Source organism: Bos mutus, chromosome 8, assembly GCF_027580195.1.
Source record: "Bos mutus isolate GX-2022 chromosome 8, NWIPB_WYAK_1.1, whole genome shotgun sequence".
NCBI lineage: Eukaryota > Metazoa > Chordata > Mammalia > Artiodactyla > Bovidae > Bos > Bos mutus.
In genome coordinates this window covers 100,193,832-100,212,343 of record NC_091624.1, presented here as the reverse complement: position 1 = coordinate 100,212,343, position 18,512 = coordinate 100,193,832, and the positions used below count along the sequence as shown (strand labels likewise).

Sequence of the window (18,512 nt, the reverse complement as noted above, 5' to 3'; positions counted from 1 at the left end):
GTGTCAGTTCTCCCTACACTGAGCTATACATTCAATACAATTCTAAATAAAAATCCTGCATGCTACTTTGTGAACTTGACAAGCAGATTCTAAACTGTATGTCGAAGAATTATGACCCAAGAATAGTCAGTACACTTCTAAAGAAGAATTCAGTAGGTTGGGGGTTCCTTTTTTAGATATCAAGATCTATTAAAAGTCACAGGCATTGATACAGTGTGATGCTGGTCCTGGTATTGAACAACTGACCGATGAAATAGAATGGAGAGCCTTCAATCAGACTCGTATATTTATGGAACTCTGATGTACTGGAGATCACTGGGAAAAGAGGATTATTCAGAAAGGAGGGACTTTTTGATACATTGCAGTGGGCCATTTAAAATGGGATAATGTTAAAAACCAGGCAAATCCTAACTTTCATATCCATGTGGATACAAATAAACTTGTCTTCCTTACGTCATTCCATGTACATACATACACTTGCACACACACAATAAGTCAAAAGAATTCAAGACTTAATTCATAATAGCAAAAGATCAACTATTTTAGACCAGTATATAGAAGAGCATTTTTCTGACCTTAGAGTATGATAGGATTTATGAGATAAGACATTAAAACATTAACCTAAATTGATAAATTTGAGGATATTAAAATTAAGAGTATATGTTTATCAAAAAACACTATACAGAAAGTGAAAAAATAAGAGACAAACTAGGGGAGGATATTTTCAAACTACATTATCACCAAGGAATTAGTATCCATGATATATTTAAAAGGCTTAAAATCAATTAAAAAAAAAAGAAAATATTTACAAGGCAAAAGATGTGAAGTGAGTTTTCAAAGAATAAGAAGCATGAAAGGTTAATACACATGAGAAAAGACTCTCAGCCCAATTAGCAATTAGGAAGTTGTACATTAGGAACATAATAGCAAAATCTAGTAAGTCCAACAGTGGGAAGGCTCAAAGAGGATTTTTAATAATGGGAAATCTGAAGGATGACAATAGGGAGTGTAAATGCTACAACTGTTGAAAAACAATCGGCATCAGCTCGTATAGTTACAACTCTCCTTCTGTCCAGCAGTTTCAGTATTAAGTATATGCCCAGAGAAATTCTTAACACATATATTCCAGAATGCACATACAAAGAATGTTCATACTATAATCAGTTGGTAATGCCAAAAACAAGCAAGCAAAGAAACAAAACTAGAAGCAACACCAGTATCCTTCAGAAAGAGAATAGATAAATCCATTTTGTGACGTTCACACAAGAGTCGATTATCCTGCAGTGGAGATGTACGAACAGAGCTACAGATGACAGCACAGGCGAAACTTAGAAATGCAATATTAAACTTTCTAAAAAGTCAGATAAAATTGCATTTAGTGAAGAATAAAATTAAAACATTTCAAACAAGCTTAAACTAAACATGTATTCTTTAGAGAATTGAGCATATGCCACACAACTATTCCAAGAAATCAAGAGTGATAAATCAAATACAGGATAGTGCTATCTTTGCAGGAAGATAGAAGAGCGAGAGAGAGGAGACACACACCCACAAAGGTACTGGAATATTCCAGGTATTATGTCATATGTGCTAATATGGTCTTTATAGCCCAGTGAAAAGAGTGTGGGCCTGATAGTCAGACAAGCCTGGTGGTTCTCTGAAGAGAAACTTAGAGCCAAGCATTCCTGGATAATTCTAGTTGGAAATAATTTTTTCACTCAAATTTCCCATTGTACTTACTATTCTTTCCTTGGAATAATGTAGGCAGTAAGGCCCTGAGGGGCAGGAATTAACATTTATATTTCTTTTTGCCCTTTTTACTACTTTGCACTGAGAAGATACTTAGCATGATGGTTTGACTCAATTGAAAGGCAGATCAGAGATTGTAGGTGAAGTCCATGGGGTACCTTGGAAGGAAGAGGTCTTACTAAGACCAAATATAAGACCTCAAATTTATTCTCAGTGAAAGTGTTAGTCACTCAGTTGTGTCCAACTCTTTGTGACCCATGGACTGTAGCCCGTCAGGCTCCTCTGTCCATGGGATTTTCCAGGCAAGAATACTGGAGTGGGTAGCCATTCCCTTCTCCAGGGGATCTTTCTGACCCAGGGATTGAACCCAAGTCTCTTACATCGCCTTCATTGGCAGACAGGTTCTTGCCACTAGCTCCACCTTAAATGTGGGGTGCCTAAAATGAATATTGAATTTTCTTTTTGAAAGATCATAAATAATGGAAGTGATTTACAGTTGTTTTCAGTTCTCTCACAATACATACAAACATGACTTCTAAATTTTAATCTCAACATATTTTTTTAGTTGGTGTCCTAAGAGCCCCATTTTCCCCCTACTTTTCAGGTTATTCTGGACTTTATGAAGCCATTGAAAGTTGGGATTTCCAAAAACTTGAAAAATTGGAGGAGTATAGATTACTTTTAAAGCGTTTACAACCAGAATTTAAAACCACAATCAATCCAGAAGATATCCTTCCTGAAATATCTGGATGTTTAATTAATCAAGAATGTGAAGAAATTATTCAGGTATTTTACTTAATATTAAATATTGAATTTGGGGGAAAAATTTGACCATGAGGAATGTCTTCTGTTTTCTATGTTATTTTAGAACTGAACAAGATCATTTAAAGTCCTCAAATCTAAGGCATAATTACCTAGAAGGATACTTTTATTTGTGATCTGAGTAATCAATTTGTGTCACAGATTTTTTTCAGGTTTGCCCTATTTTCAGTTAAAATTACTTTACTACTTTTGTGAATAATGTTTTATACAAATTTAAATAAAATCAAACAGTTTAGCAAATAAAAAGAAAAAAGGTTATGGACTCCAGTGGTTAAGTATTCAGTCTCTGGACACAGATCAATTTTGTTAATCCAAGCTCAGCCACTTACTAGTGGTGTGATCTTGGGCACATTTAGTTTCTCTAAGTCTCTGTTTCCTGTATGAAATGGGAATACTAATGGTACCGTATTAGTCAGGCATTTTTATAGGCTTTGAATGAGATAATATATGTAAAGTGCTTATAAATCTCTGGCACATAATAGTAATTGCTCAATGAATTTTAATTATCATGATTAATAATAAGAACCATGTAAGTCTCACTATCCAGAAAAAACTATTTGTTAATATTTTGTTATATCCTTCTAAATATGCCTATGCCAGTATACCCATATTTTGAATAGGTGTGAAGTAGTTTGTTTTCCTGATATAGCTGATGTTAATATAATAACATCTCAGAGGAGGTAAGAACACAGGGCTTGACATGGTGATATCATGTGTAAGAGGACAAGGATAAAGGGAAGTGTATCTTAAAAGATCAAGTTGCACTGGGGCAAGAACGGTCATGAAAGAGACCTAGTGAACCAGAGTATACAGTGATCTTAAATTTGATAGTATTTGAATTGACGTTTCTTCAGTAAAAACTCATAAAATGAAAACTTTTGAAACACTTGATCAGTCCACTACAATTGTCTTCCTTAGATAAGTTCCAACAAGGGGCTGATGGCAGGTGCAGAGAAAATGGTTGAATGCCTTCTCAGATCAGACAAGGAGAACTGGCCCAAAACTTTGAAACTTGCATTGGAGAAAGAAGAGAGCAAGTTCAGCGAACTGTGGATGGTAGAGAAAGGTAGGATACTTGGAAGGGTGCGAGGGTCTGAAAATAGGCCCTTCTTCATAGTTCTGCTTGGAGCTTCTTGCATTCTACCTGCTTTTCACTCACTGTCAGAAGCATTTTCCCTTCAAATACTCTTGGCTATATTTCTAGTGAGAGGCCCGCATGAAGTTGAGTTCTGGGAGGTAGGTGGTTTTTTTGTCTACAGAATTAGTTGGGTTGTATATATCCCCTGAAAATGGATCAGGACAAACCCTTTCATCCAGAATTAGCCTATCTGCCCAGAGTATTTGGGGGAAAGGCAGAGTCTGAGCTCACTCTCTGGGTTTAGATGATGAGAGAAATAGGTTGAAAATTCTAGAGTTAAAGGTTCAAACTCCACAACTCACTGCCTTTTCAGAATAGAATCATCTTAGACACTATATGGTGGTTCTCTTGTTTAGAATCCATCTGGAACCAAACTAGAACAAGATTGAAAGGAAGAATCTGTTTCGATTAAGTGGCTGAGCTATCCCTTGTCTTCCTGAAGCTAATAACATCTTCTCAGAGCATTATTTTAAGAGCTGAGTTTGATAAACCATCTGAGTGTCTGGTCTTAGCCTTTCAGAGTCTTCTTTAAGATCATAAATTGTTTCAGAAATAATCTGTCAAAATACACATCTGTTGTCTTGGGTCGGGTCAGGAATGGAAGACAAAAGTGTTTCTGCTAATAGGGCTTGTCTTTGGTGTGGTTGTGGATCACCTAGGGATCTTGTTAAAATGAAGCTTCTGATTCAGTTGGGGCTCAAGAGTTTGCATTTCCAACAAGCTCCTAAAGAAGTTGCTGGTCCGTGTTCCACACTTTGAATAATAAAGTCCTAAATGACACTGGAGTTCAAACTTCAAATCAAGATTTCAAATTAAAAAAGATTTCATTTAATTGTTTTAAAAGGTAGAGGGAATGGTTATAAGAAGTCGTAATGGAAGTTTAAAATTTTATGACCTCTTTGTAGGGCTTTCACCATCAAGATCATAATCAGATAAAGATTATGAGATGTGTTTTGTTTTCATAAAGGTGCAGAAAATGTTCAAATGAAAGATCTTGAGGATGATGAAATGAAAACTTTGGATGTACACATTGTCTACAAAGAAGAACCAGAAAGCCAGAATCTTAGCCAGAATTCCTGTTCTTCAGGTACTCAGCATTGTTCATTCTTCTCCGTAATGATGCTCTTGAGGTATTTCGAGTAGGGTCGTGTCTTGCAGTGCCAAAAGTCATAGCCTAATGGAAAGGTTTTTAAGGAAAAATCAGAACAAAAAGAGAATATATGTTAAAACAGATATTTTCCCTACAACTAGAAATACCATTCTCTCCCTTCCATGGCACTTGCCAGCTTCTCCCTTTTCTTTTTCCTTCTTTTTTTATCACTAAGGATGTGCATGTCTACATTGAAAATGCAAATAGAGTCCTCCCAGAAGCTCAATACCTGTGACATCTGAAATCAGCCCTGCTTTCTAAAGAAATGCTTCTGCTCTTTGTGAGTCACTTGTTCAGTTTCCTCTCAAGATCCCAGGGCTGCAGTGTATGTTGATAAGTGTGTGCACTGTACAAATGTGTGGGCCTGAGAGCTTGAGCTGGGGCTGGGATCCAGCCTGTGTTGTTTGCCAGCGCAGCGCAGTGAGGGGCTATATCCTCCGAAAGGGAGTCCTTTCTCTAATTCACACAAAGGCACTGTGAGTTAACTGTGTCCCTGTAAGGCCCACTTTATGTTTCTAGAAGCATATTTTCACAAGGAGACCAGAAAGCAGCATAACAAATTAAGCAAAGAGTTATTTATAAAAGGGCATCAGAGAAAAACATAGGATCAATAAAGAAGTGTTGGAAGAAGGATGTGATTTGGGGATAAGAACATAAGGTGAGAATTGATGGACTGTTTCTGCAATAAAATGATACACATTTTTGTCACTCCAGAATAAAATCAGTGACTGTCAATTGTTTTAAGTTTTCTGACAGGTAAAGGTCCTTAGCGAACTCACTTAACCATTTAGAAATTTCCATTTACTTTAAAATAGGTAGGTTCGACTCAACAGATGATTTCCAAGGCCTTTCTAGCTCTTAACATTCTGTACACTTATCTGTTAGTGAGATACCTCTGATTATTTTTTTAAAACTTCTGATTCTGTTAAGAGAGAATACCATGTGAGCGCCTGCAGAATTTTAAAGCACGGTTGCTTGTCAGTAAGAGATTGCTTTGGAGTTTGGTATTCAGTTTGGTGTTTTTCAAAGACCTTAGAGGGATTTGTTGTTGTTTTGTCTCATGCAGCATTTCCTTTAATCGGTGGCTATCTGTTTTGCCCTGGATTAGGCCATTCTTGCTTTAATTTCTCCTGATTAGTCTTCCATGATTATTTCAGAAAGAAATCTTTGTGGTTTTTTTTTTTTTTTTTTTCTTCCTGCCATTGGTACTTTGTTATTGACGGAGAATTCTGTATTTCAAATCAGTTTAGAAGCTGGAATGGTTAATTAGAGACAAGAATTCTAAACTTTCTTAAATGAGGTCTTTCTTGCTAGAGTCAAATTTCTTGTCCTTTGGAGGATAGTGTTGACTTGATTCCTCAGAGTGGTCACTATTTGCTAACTTAGTTTCTGTTGTATTACAGAAGTGCCTCCTACTTATAGCCCATTGAAACCAAGAAATTACCAACTAGAGCTCGCTTTACCTGCTCAGAAGGGAAAGAATACAATAATATGTGCTCCTACTGGTAAGCGGATGCAATTACTGAAATAGTTTATTTCTCTGTTTGCTTCCTTTTTTCCACTTTATTGAACACTGGGACCAAGTAGCAAGTTTCAATTGTTTCATTTTTCCATTGATCTTTTGAAAAAAACATTATTCATATGGTTTCGTGGTGTTTTCAGGGACATGAGGAAGGAGAGAGAATGCTTTTTTTTTAGCTTCCTGCAGTCCCTGGCTGTGTGCGAGTGCCTAGGAAGTAGCTTGGGTTTTGAGTCAGAGTGTGAGTTCTACAGTTGTTAACCTACCCTCATCATCCGTTTGCTTTTAGCTCTGTGGTTTTAGAGGAGCCCCCAATAATGACCTTTCTACAGAAGCATTTTACTATACTATTAGTTACGTGTTGTCTTTCTCTTTATATGTTAAAAGGTTGTGGAAAAACCTTTGTTTCCCTTCTTATATGCGAACATCATCTTAAGAAATTTCCACAAGGACGAAAGGGGAAAGTTGTCGTTTTTGCTGTTCAAGTCCCACTGTATGAACAGCAGAAATCTGTGTTCTCAGAACATTTTGAAAGATTTGGGTAGGTATAAGTTGGTCCAGCTTTTTTTTCTCTAGGTCATGTAACCGATGTGTTTTGTGCTTTGTTTTGCTTTTAGAAAACCATGATTCAAAAAACTTATGGTAGATTAAGCTTTTTTATTTTCTAGATATAACTCCTTCATGAATACACCTGAAATCCTAAACTCCTTTGGTTAGCTCTTGTAGAGTGAGTAAATGACTTAAGGTGAATTTTATATTATAATGGAACATTTAACTTTTTAAATGATTTTATAATTTATTTAATATTACTCTTTTCTATGTTCTTTCACGGTGGCTTGAAAGAATTATGGTTGGCCCTCTGTATCCTCAGGTGCCACATAGAATATATTCTATCAATACTAGAAATTCTTCCTAGATTATGTTTATTGATCACTTACTATATGTCAGAGACAGGAAAGAATCTACCAACAGTGCAGGAGATCCCAGTTCAATCCCTTGGTCGAGAAGATCCCCTGGAGAAGGGAATGGCTACCCACTCCAGTATTCTTGCCTGGAGAATCCCATGGACAGAGGACCCTGGTGGGCTACAGTCCACGGGTACCAGAGTCTGACACGACTAACACTTTCAGTTTTTTCACTTTACTGTGTGTCAGGCTTTGTTCCAAGCACTTACCTTTTCTCCAAATCCATTCCTTTTGGACTTAGGGAGAATTTAATTGACGTTCTGATCTTTGTGGTTCCTTATTCACATCATGGTTGCTAATGGGAAATCTCTGTCATCTTCCAGGTACAAAGTTTCAGGCATTTCTGGAGAGACAGCTGACAATATCTCTGTGGAACAGATTGTTGAGAACAATGACATCATCATTTTAACACCACAGATTCTTGTGAACAGCCTTAAAGATGGGACTATTCCATCACTCTCCATCTTTACTTTGATGATATTTGATGAATGTCACAACACCAATAAACACCATCCATATAATATGATCATGTTTCATTATCTGGATCAGAAACTGGGAGGATCTTCAGACTCATTGCCCCAGGTGTGTCCAAAGTCAGATGGATTTCTTCCTGAATCGTCTTTACTTACCCTTGTGGCCATATTGAGGATGTCCTTCTTAGATCCTTGCATACTGTACAACTCATTAGGTTAGTTTTGATTGGTTCATTCATTCATTCACTTAACAAATATGTATTAGGTACCCCCATGTGTCATGCCCTGTGCTGGGCACTGGGCCACAAATATAAAAAGATAGTCCTTGCCTTCAAGCAGCTTAAGTTTTGTGGGGAGCCAAATATGTGAGAATTATGTCATAATTTATGGTAATAACACGCAATGGAGTTGTACAGAAAAGAAATGAAAGTGATCTTAAATGTGCTATGAAAGTAAAGTGAGACCTAATAGAAGTTAGGATAGGTAAAAACTAACAAGAGTTTATAAGGAAAATAGCTGGATGGTTTTCAGTAAAGGCTACTGTGTGTCTAGAGGCACGGGGATATGAAAATGCACAAGGGCTCGAGAAGCTTAAAGTTTTGTTTTTTTGTTTTTTTTGGCTGTGCTGTATGGCTTACGGGGACCTTAGTTCCCCAACCAGGGATTGAACCCGGGCCACAGCAGTGGATGTGCTGAGTCCTAACCACTGGACTGCCAGGGAATCCCCAAGAATCATGAAGTTCTTAATATTGCCTGAGTGCAGAGTATGAAGCTGTAGATAGCCACCAGTGGGGCAGGATGGGAGGGAGGGAATGATTGGCAGAACAAGATGCCAGGAGAGACGAGCGGGTATGGGCTGCGTAGGTGCATTAGTACAGGAGAGTGGACGAGGCATTGTTTTTGGTGTCGTCAGAGGGGAAGGGCTGAGAGGAGTCAAGACAGAGAATAGTTTATAGGTGGGGGCAGGAAGGGTATGGTATCCCTGGCGTTTTCTCTTGAATGAAGGAGAGAGAGATGGTTCACTGAGAATAATCAAGATGAGAATGGAGGTGGGAGCTCAGGGTGCATGGAGAAGATTTGAAATGGGAGACACAACTGACAGGAGCACAGATGAGTGGCCTGGTATTACTGAGGCCGAATGAGGTTGGAAACCACGCCTCTGGTTTACCAGTCTCACCTCTGTGTTGCACTGTCTAGGCTTAACAATTAACCATTTAGGAAGCACAGGTTAGAAGAAATCCAGTATGGTGCTCAAAATTCAGACAGAATTTAGTAGAAATCACATTTCTTACAGTTTTTTCTTTTAGAATAAAATTGATAGTTAACTAGATTCCTTGTTTATTTGAATGATTCAGTCATTCAGTCATTCAATATTTGAGTGACTCTTAGAGGAATAAATAAATATTTATTAGAAGACCATTAAACTAAATTCTTTACAAATGTCATCTTATTGAAGTCACCCAGCTACCATTTTTTTTTAAATTGAAGTTATCACATTTTTAAAATTGAAGCTACCATTTAAAAAAAATTGAAGCATATTTGATTTACAGTATTAATTTCTGTTGTATTAATTTTTGCTGTACAGCAAAGAAATTCAATTGCTTTCATATTCTTTTCCATTATGGTTTATCACAGGATATGGAATATAGTTCCTTGTGTACACAGTAGGACATTGCTGTTATCCATCCTATATATAATAGTTTGCATCTGCTAATCCCAAACTCCCAGTCCATCCCTCCCCCACCACTCTCTCCCTCGGCAATCGCAAGTCTGTTCTCTATGTCACACAACTTCCAGTTTAAATGGCTAAAGTTCCCCAACTTTACAGAGAGAGAAAGATTTTTGTCCAAGACACCCAGCCAGTGTGACATGGCTGAGATTGAAATGGAAGCATGTCTGATTTTAGTCCTTGCCCTTTTCAGCATATTGTTCTATGTGTCACGGGGAAACAAACATAAAGTTGAGAGCAGTCCTGCCTGGAAAGGGTTTCTTCTCTGGGCTTCTGTGCTGATTCGTGTTCAGCTGCAGAGCAGTGATTCCCGCATTTACTCAGTGCTTCACCTAATGGGGACCTTTCCATTTTTGATGTCATAGAGAATGTCAGAAAAAAAAAAAATTCTTGTTCTTTATCTGAGGTTAGTTTAAAAAATAAAAACCCTACATTATCAGGAAAGAGTTACATGAGGGACTGTGGAAACATCTTGCTATTTCCCAGACATCTGACGATTTGGAATGCTCCTCACAGGTCCTTGGGCTGACTGCCTCAGTTGGCGTTGGAGATGCCAAAAACACAGCCGAAGCCACAGAATATATCTGCAAACTGTGTGCTTCTCTCGACACAGCAGTGGTAACAACAGTCAGAGACAACTTGGAGGAACTGGAGGAGGTTGTTTACAAGCCCCAGAAGTGTAAGTGGGATTCAGTCACAAGCCCTTTGGGACTTTGTTACCCTCTGCTATTCTTAGTTCAGGGTCATGTAGATGAACACTGAATTCTTACCCTTTCTCTGTTTAGAGCAAAATATTTATCTGCAAACTTGGAAAATAATCATATTTCCCGCTTCTCTCCCCAGTGAAGCTCAGGAGTGGCCTGTAAAAAGCAATCATTCTTACTCTTCATTTCCATAAACCTTAACAAAGGTACTGGCAGTGAAAGGTGCTGAAAACATCTTGGCACGCACGTGGCTCGGTCCTTCTTGCCTTCTGTGCCTGAGGACGATACTGAGTTCCTATCCATTATTTGAATTTGTATCTGGAATTTTGGTTGAAGTGAAAGTATCTGAACTCATCCTGTCCTTCCTCAAAAGATCAGAATATGATTTGATTACTAAGATTGACTAACAAAGATTGATATTTCTTGAATATCAATGCTATACTAACCCAGCAAGGGAGAGAGGGTACGGAAGACAAGTATGACTTCACCCCTTGCTCTCTAAATAGCACACGACCAAATGACTACAAGGCAGAACAAACGCACCAAAGACGGTCAGGGCGCTGGCTGTAAGGAATTTAGACAAGGCACTCAACCTACCACTTTTGATGTCGTATACAAATTTCTTTGGGCTTCCTCGATGGCTCAGCAGTTTAAAAAAAAAAAAAAAATCTGCCTGCCAATGCAGGAGACACAGAAGACGCAGGTTCGATCCCCAGGTCAGGAAGATCCCCTGGAGAAGGAAATGGCAACCCACTCCAGTATTCTTGCCTGAAAAATCCCATGAGCAGAGGAGCCTGGTGGGCTACAGTCCAAAAGAGTTGCAAAGAGTTGGGTAGGCACAAATTTCTTTCTCATCTGGTCTCTCCCACACGCTGAGCTTCATCTCAGCTTCACCTCCCACAAACCCAACCAAGTTGCATTTCTCTGGGCTCCTGGGATGGAGGAGTCACGTGTGTTCTCCCTCTAAGCTTTGTCCATCCCAGCCTCTGCACATGACTGTGTTCACTCCTCCTCGCCTCTCCCCTGTTTATCTCCTGACATTGCCGCCCCAGGAAGAATGAGAGGAGCCTCCCTGTGCTCCATGGCACTTTGCACCTACTGTGTCACAGCTCTCTGCCTGGTCATCTGGCTGTGTATCTTTCTCTGCTAAGAAGATAGCCTTCTCTGGAGCGCAGAGCATGTTCTTTTCAGCTATCACCAGAACCCAGCATGTTCTGTGGATACTGCAAAAATGAATATTTGGAGCATTGTGAACACCCCTGGGGGTTAGGTGGGAAGGGAGAAGATCAAAGAACAGAGACAGGGCTTAAAATATGGTATTTGCAGAAACAAGATGGATATCAGCCTAGTCAGAGCAGAAGCTCTGTGTTGAGTTAACAGGAAAGCCCGAGTAAGAAGTTGAATTAGGGAAAGGAAATGGCAACCCACCCCAGGATCCTTGCCTGGGATATCCCATGAACAGAGGAGCCTGGAGGGCTACAGTCCATGGGGTCATGAATGAGTTGGACATGACTTTGTGACGAAAAAGCAGCTGCGGGGCATTTTTGAGGGAAGAAAACAGTCCCAGGAAAGTTGAGGTGCTCGCCAAAGGCCCCAGAGCTTTTGATGCAGAGTCTAAAGTGTGGCTGAGGACTCCCAGCTCCCAGGCCTCTTGATTCTGACCTCTTTCACCAGATACGCATGTGGAAAACTAGAATCTAAAATGTGCCTGAGGACTTCTCTGGTGGCTCAGTGGTAAAGAGTCCACCTGCCAATGCAGGAGACACGGGTTCAATCCCTGTTCCGGGAAGATCCCACATGCCATGGAGCAGCTAAGCCCTTGCACCACAACTGCTAAGCCTGAGTTCTAGAGCCTGGGAGCCGCAACTACTGAGCCCACTGCTGAAGTCCACATGCCCTCGGGCCTGTGCCCCTCAACAAAAGTCACCACAATCAGAAGCCCACGAACTCCAACTAGAGAGAAGCCCATGCAGCAATGAAGACCCAGCACAGCCAAAAATAAATAAATAAAATTATTTTAAAAAAAGTTGAATTAGACTTGGACCATGAAAAATGTTAGAATGAGTGCATTAAACACTAGGGAGTGGCTGAAGGTGTCTTGAGTATTTGTTTCATCATTCAGATGACCTGCCTGTGAGCTTGGGGCCTCGGGTTTTACAGAGGAAGAGACAAAGGCAGAGAAAGGTTTGGAGATACCTGCTTTGAACTATGATGTGTTCTTCCTGAGAAATACTAACTTTCCTTTGATGGCTCTAGTTTTCAGGAAAGTGGAATCACGGACTACAGACAGATTTAAACGCATCATATCTCAGCTGATGGCAGAGACAGAGGCTCTAGCAAAGAGTATCTTTGAAGAACTTGGGACTGTAACTCTTGGTGAGAATAACCTCATTTTGTCTTCTCTCCATCTGGGAACAGCCATTTGTTGTTCACTGGGGACTTTTTGCACTTTTCTTAGTCCAAATAATGTCAAGACCATACCCAGAGTTTGACTTCTTGTTTATGTTATTCAGGAAGCTTATAAGTCCTCCTTTATTTTCTCTTGCTTTTTTTTTTTCCTTTTTAAATCCAAAGTAAATCCACCTAGACACACACACCTGAAAAATACCATATTTAATTCAATTCATTGCTTTCTTGACCTTCCAAATTTAGCTTTTCATTGTATGAATGAAACCACCATTGCCCTAAAGTCTTGGATTCAAACCTATGGGTGACCTTTGATTCTTTATTCTTTTGAGACTCTCTTGAAGTTGCCAAGTTCTCTTCTCCTTTTTTAAATCAAGTAATTAATTCATTGGGTATTGTGCCAGGTACTATGCTAGGTAAAGGAAGCACCAAGATTAAAGACAGTCTTGCCTTCAAGGAACTCACCATCAAACAATGAGAATCAAATGCGAATAGTTGCCCTGTGGCAAGGCTGGGTTACACACTGCTATTATGGGCGCACAGGGGAGCTTAGGCCAGGACTGGGCTGTAGGGAGGTAATGTGTGCGATAGATCTTGAAGTCAGCCAGGTTAAGAAGGAGAGGTGATCCAGTGTGGTCAAAGAGACAGCAGTTGCAGAGGGAAGAGAGAGCACAGTGAATTTTAGAATCTGCAGGATTTCATGCTAATTCTAACAGGTGACTAGTAGAAAGGAGAGTGGGGCTGGGGGAGAGGCCGGGGGCAGACAGTGAAGGTGTCCTGTAGGCCATGCTGAGTTTGAATTTTATCCTAGCAGTGGGACTTCCCCGGTGGTCCAGTGGCTTAGACTCCACACTCAAAATGCCGGGGGCCTGGCTTCCATCTGCAGTCAGGGAACTAGATTCCCACGTGCCACAGCTCAGAGCCAGCGCTGCCAAATGAATAAATAAATATCCTAAAAGCAAATGGGAAGCAACGCACGATTTTGAACTGCTAAGTTCTGTGATGAGAAATGACGAGAGCCAAACTGAGGCAGTGGAGATGGGCTAGTGAAGGAAGCCAGCTCGTGCAAACAGAAGCGTTCGGATTTAAGAGCTCACTGGGTTTGGGTGGGAGTGAGCGAGTGAGCGAGTGAGCGAATGCGGGGCTTCTCTCTTGGCACCTGTGTGTGCACCGGCAGGTGTTACTCCAGGTGTTACTCGTTCTAGAGCAAGGAGCAGCTTGGGCAGGCACAAGTGAGTGTAGAGTTTCGGAGATGTTGAATTCTCGTCTCCAAGGTAACTTCTGTGTCTCAGCTTCTCTCACGCTTAACCTCTCTTCTTTCTTTCACAGCTTGATTTCTAACAACTTATTCTAACAGCTGCTTTGCCCGCCTCTACCCTCTTTCCCGTCGAACCCCCATTACCCAGCTCGTCTTCCTGGGATTACCTGTTTCATCTCGCCAGTGTCCTGCGGGCAGTCCTCGTTCTCCCAGGCAGAGCTCTCACGCTGGCCGCTCACCCGGCCGTGCTTGCCCTGCTTGCACAATCTGGTTCTGCTTCTCTTGCCAGCTTTCCACTCCTTGCCTATTAGCCTCGAACGAATTCATTCTCTTGTTTGTTCATTCAGTGCTGGGCTAAGTGCTCGGTGGTGGGAACACAGCGTGGACCCTCAGACACAAGCCCTGCCCTCACGGCATTTTCGGTTTGGCTACCGGCAGTGCCAAAGGTGGGTGAGTGACAGTAGCGAGGCAACACGGGGCAGGGGAGTGGTGGGAGTGAGGGGAGTGAGGGGTGTTTCAGGCAGAGGAGACAGGTGCGTAGAGAGAGTCTGGGGGCTTTCACTAATCCTGAGAACTGTAGGAAGGAAAGTCTCTAGAGAGGAGAGTTGGAAGCAGGTAAAGGCCAGACCACAGAGGCCCCTGAGGGCCAGACTAGGAGTTTGGCTGGAGAAACCCACTAAACACTTGTATTTTATTTTTTAAAGCATTTATTATTGTTATTTTTAACATTTATTTATTTGGCTGTGCTGGGTCTTCGTTGGCAGCGTATAGGATCTAGTTCCCTGATCAGGGATCAAACCCAGGCCCCCTTCGTTGGGAGTGCAGAGCCTTAGCTACTGGGCCACCAAGGAAGTCCCTCAAGACTTAAAAAAAATACGTGTATTTATTTATTTGGCTGCACCGAGTCTTAGTTGTAACACGAAGGACCTTTGTTACATCATTTGGGACCCTGGTTCTCTGACCAGGGGTCAAACCTGCACCCTCTGCTTTGAAAGGTGAAGTCTTAACCTCTGGACTGCCAGGGAAGTCCCTCCCTAAAGGCTTTTAATCAGTGGATTAGCATTGTCTCTCTTCTGCAATTTTGGAAATTCCCTCCGGTTGTTGAATGGAGACTGGACTGGAGGGAAGGTGGAAGGAGGTAAGGAGACCAGGTAGGAGAAGATCATGGTATTATCCAGAAGCGTTAGGACGTGGTCAGGGTTGTGGAGGTGGAGAAGGGTGGGGAGACATGGTTTTCTGCCTTCTTATTCTTCTCGTCTCTTATACCCTCCTGCCATCTCTTCACCTGTTCAGACGCTGCCAGCTGCTCACTGCCAGGTGGCCTGGCTCATTTTTGCACCCACCTAAGTTCAGTAAATACCTGTTGATTGCTTTAGTTTATTGATAGCCTCCTTGTTTGTAGATGGGGCTACTGCTACTTGTCTGGGTAACCGCCTTTGTTCCTCTGATTAATGATGAATGGGTGAGGGGACTTCCCTGGTGGTCCAGTGGTTAAGAATCTCCCTTCCAACGCAGGGGACGAAGATTCAAACCCTGGTCAGGGAGCTAAAATCCCATATGCCCTGGGGCAGCTAACCCCGTGCACCCCAGCTAGAGAAGCCCACACGCAACTGCTAGAAAAGCTCCTGTGTGCTGCAGCAAAGACCCAGCGCAGCCAAAAGGCAAAAGGGTTGGGGGGCAGTTAGGTTTTATTCCATGGCCGTTGTTTGGCCTCTGGGCTGTTTGGTTGTCAGCTCAGAGAACCAGTAGAGCTTGGGTATGGGACACATCTGGGTTTGAATTCCTTGCTCCCTCTATATACTAGCTGTGTGACTTGGTGTGATGATTTGACTTCTCCGAGCTTCCGTTTCCTCATCTATAAAGTGTATCTACGTCATGGCGTTGTGAAATGAAATTATAAATACAAGACATGTTGATTCTTGGTACGTAGTCGGTATTCAGTAAGCAATTGTGTTTGTACGTAGACACACTGCTGAAAACTGTCTCAAGAGAAATACTCTGTGTACCAAGAGTAAGGAATCAAAATTAGAAGGCGAGACATGCTTAGGGCCTTAAATGACTAGCCAGATGACACAATGGAAAACTGTTTTTGTTTTTGTTTTTGTTTTTTTCCAGAAAACTTATCTCGAATTCAAAATAGGAATTTTGGGACACAGAAATATGAACAGTGGATTATTGCAGTTCAGAAAGCATGCATGGTGTTTCAGATGCCAGACAAAGAGGAAGAAAGCAGGATTTGTAAAGCCCTGTTTTTGTACACGTCACATTTGCGGGTATGTGGCTTCTTTGGAAAAGGATATTTCCATTGTAACACCTACTGGGAGCTGTGCTGTGGCAGCTGAGAGAGCATCATTTAGGAACTTTCCCGGTGGTTCTTATGAAGCAAATGCCAAAAGCTATCCTATTCAGCATCTGTCTTTGCTCTCTGAAACCTAGCCCTAGAGGCCATGGGTCTGTGCTGTACCTCAGTATCTCCATATTTGACCTTGGGGGTGGGGAATATTACTGTAGATACATGACCAGGGACAGCCATCTTTAAAGTCTTTAAATCAGTAGGTGGGTCGTGTTGCCATAGCCTGAAGCATGTTTTCCTACCTTTGGTCAAACCACATGCTGAGAAGTCCAGAGTCTGTAGTCGTTTGCTGGTTAACCAAGAACTTAAGCAACAGTCACCACCATCACCTCTGCTTATCGTGCCATTGAAAATATTTTAAAATACATTCAATCCATATGAATTTGTAGAATTTTAACGGACTTAACTGAATATCTGGTGTAAGGGGTCAGCGCCATCATTCTGAACAGGTGCAATTCAGTGATGGTTTTGGATGTACAAAGAGGTTAAGTCGAATGTCTAAATTATGAAGCAGGTTGATGTGGAAGTTGCTTTACTTTAATTTTTGTGATTTAATCTTTGACATTTGTTTTTCATGTAATTTTGTCTTCCAAGGATTCTAGGATCCAAAGTGATCTGAATTAATGACTAATTCTAGCTAATTGAGGTATTTTCTTGTTTTTTTTTTTTACAGTATGGTTCTAAGGTTTTATAGCAGTACTGTTAGAGATGATTCATCTTTAAAAACTAAGTTGGAATAGACTTGAGACAAGTTTATTATTAAAGTTAATTCTGTGTTGAGTACAGTGAAATGAACTTAAGTACAGCAGTTGTATTAGACATTAGAAACATACTGAAACTTTCCATTTTCAACAGAAATACAATGATGCCCTCATTATCAATGAGGATGCACGGATGAAAGATGCTCTGAATTACTTGAAAAACTTCTTCAAAAATGTCCGGGCAGCAGGATTTGATGCAATTGAGCAAGATCTCACTCAGAGATTTGAAGGTGGGTGGTGTTTCCAAGGGGAGGAAGCCAGTGGAGCCTGGAGACTCCAGGGGCAGCGTACACAGATGATGTCACACTTAACAACACCTGGTGATGCTCAGGGACTTGTCCTGGGATTAAGAAGATAGGATACGCGGCAGGACTGTGATACTTCAGGGAAATCTGCACTTAGGAAAAGAATCTGCTGCTTACACTATTTCCTGTTTTGAAGAAGGAAAAAATAGTAGGATTTGCAAAAGATACATCCCATAGAAATAGTCAATTGATAGGAACATTTTTTGGTTTAACTTTTAGTAATTTTATAAAGATTTAAAAAATATAAAAAAAGTTTTAATGATATTAAGACTGTAATTTGAGCTAACTCTGCGAGATAGAGAAGGACAGGGAAGCCTGGCATGCTGCAGTTCATGGGGAGCAAAGAGTTGGACACGACTTGGCGACCAAACAAGATTGTAATTATGTACTTCTATATAAAGAAGAAAACCAATATGGCTCTTGATGCCACTGTGTCCATATTAAGAAAAATATAGGAAAATATTAAGTGAAAAGTAAGTCTTTCTTCTTTCTCTCTCAAATGCCTTTTTCTAAATAATAATTTTTTTGGTCTTTTTTGGTTAATACCAAAGTATTAACTATACATATGCTAAATACTGAACAACTAGCTCTCTGGGGGGAGGGGAAATTTATGCATTTATTAGTGTATTCAGTGTATGCATTGCATTGGTGGTTATTTATCATACAATTCTGGTCAGAGATTGAGAGATGAAGTGTTTGAACTATAGCTAAAGGTTGCAGTGTGTTCTAAATTACTAGAATTTGTAAACCTTTTGTGGGCTCCCAGGTGGCACCAGTGGTAAAGAACCTGCCTGCCAGTGCAGGAGATGCAAGACAGGTGGGTTTGACCTCTGGGTCAGGGAGATCCTCTGGAGGAGGGCACGGCAACCCACTCCAGCATTCTTACCTGGAGAATATCATGGACAGAGGAGGCTGGCAGGCTATCGTCCATAGTATAGCAAAGAGTTGGATATGACTGAAGCGACTTAGCACACGCACATAAACCTTTTGTAAAATATTCCCCTTTTTGCAGAAAAGCTGTTGGAACTAGAAGGTATTTCCATGGATCCCAGCAATGAGAACGCTAAACTCAAAGATCTCTGCTTCATCTTGCAAGAGGAATACCACTTAAACCCAGAGACCAGAACCATCCTCTTTGTGAAAACCCGAGCACTGGTGGATGTAAGCTTCTTCCTCCTTG

At 40.8% G+C, this 18,512-nt stretch overlaps 1 protein-coding gene across 1 annotated transcript in view; it reads left to right on the top strand.

The window, feature by feature from the left end:
* Positions 1-18,512, top strand: part of RIGI (RNA sensor RIG-I) — a 48,338-nt gene that overhangs the window by 7,170 nt on the left and 22,656 nt on the right. The window contains exons 3-13 of the mRNA XM_005909148.3: positions 2,354-2,535; positions 3,490-3,637; positions 4,677-4,796; positions 6,263-6,364; positions 6,766-6,919; positions 7,667-7,925; positions 10,062-10,224; positions 12,506-12,625; positions 16,029-16,186; positions 17,122-17,257; positions 18,345-18,493. Of these exons, the coding sequence (XP_005909210.1) occupies positions 2,354-2,535; positions 3,490-3,637; positions 4,677-4,796; positions 6,263-6,364; positions 6,766-6,919; positions 7,667-7,925; positions 10,062-10,224; positions 12,506-12,625; positions 16,029-16,186; positions 17,122-17,257; positions 18,345-18,493 (1,691 nt within the window). The remainder of the gene's footprint in view (positions 1-2,353; positions 2,536-3,489; positions 3,638-4,676; positions 4,797-6,262; positions 6,365-6,765; positions 6,920-7,666; positions 7,926-10,061; positions 10,225-12,505; positions 12,626-16,028; positions 16,187-17,121; positions 17,258-18,344; positions 18,494-18,512) is intronic.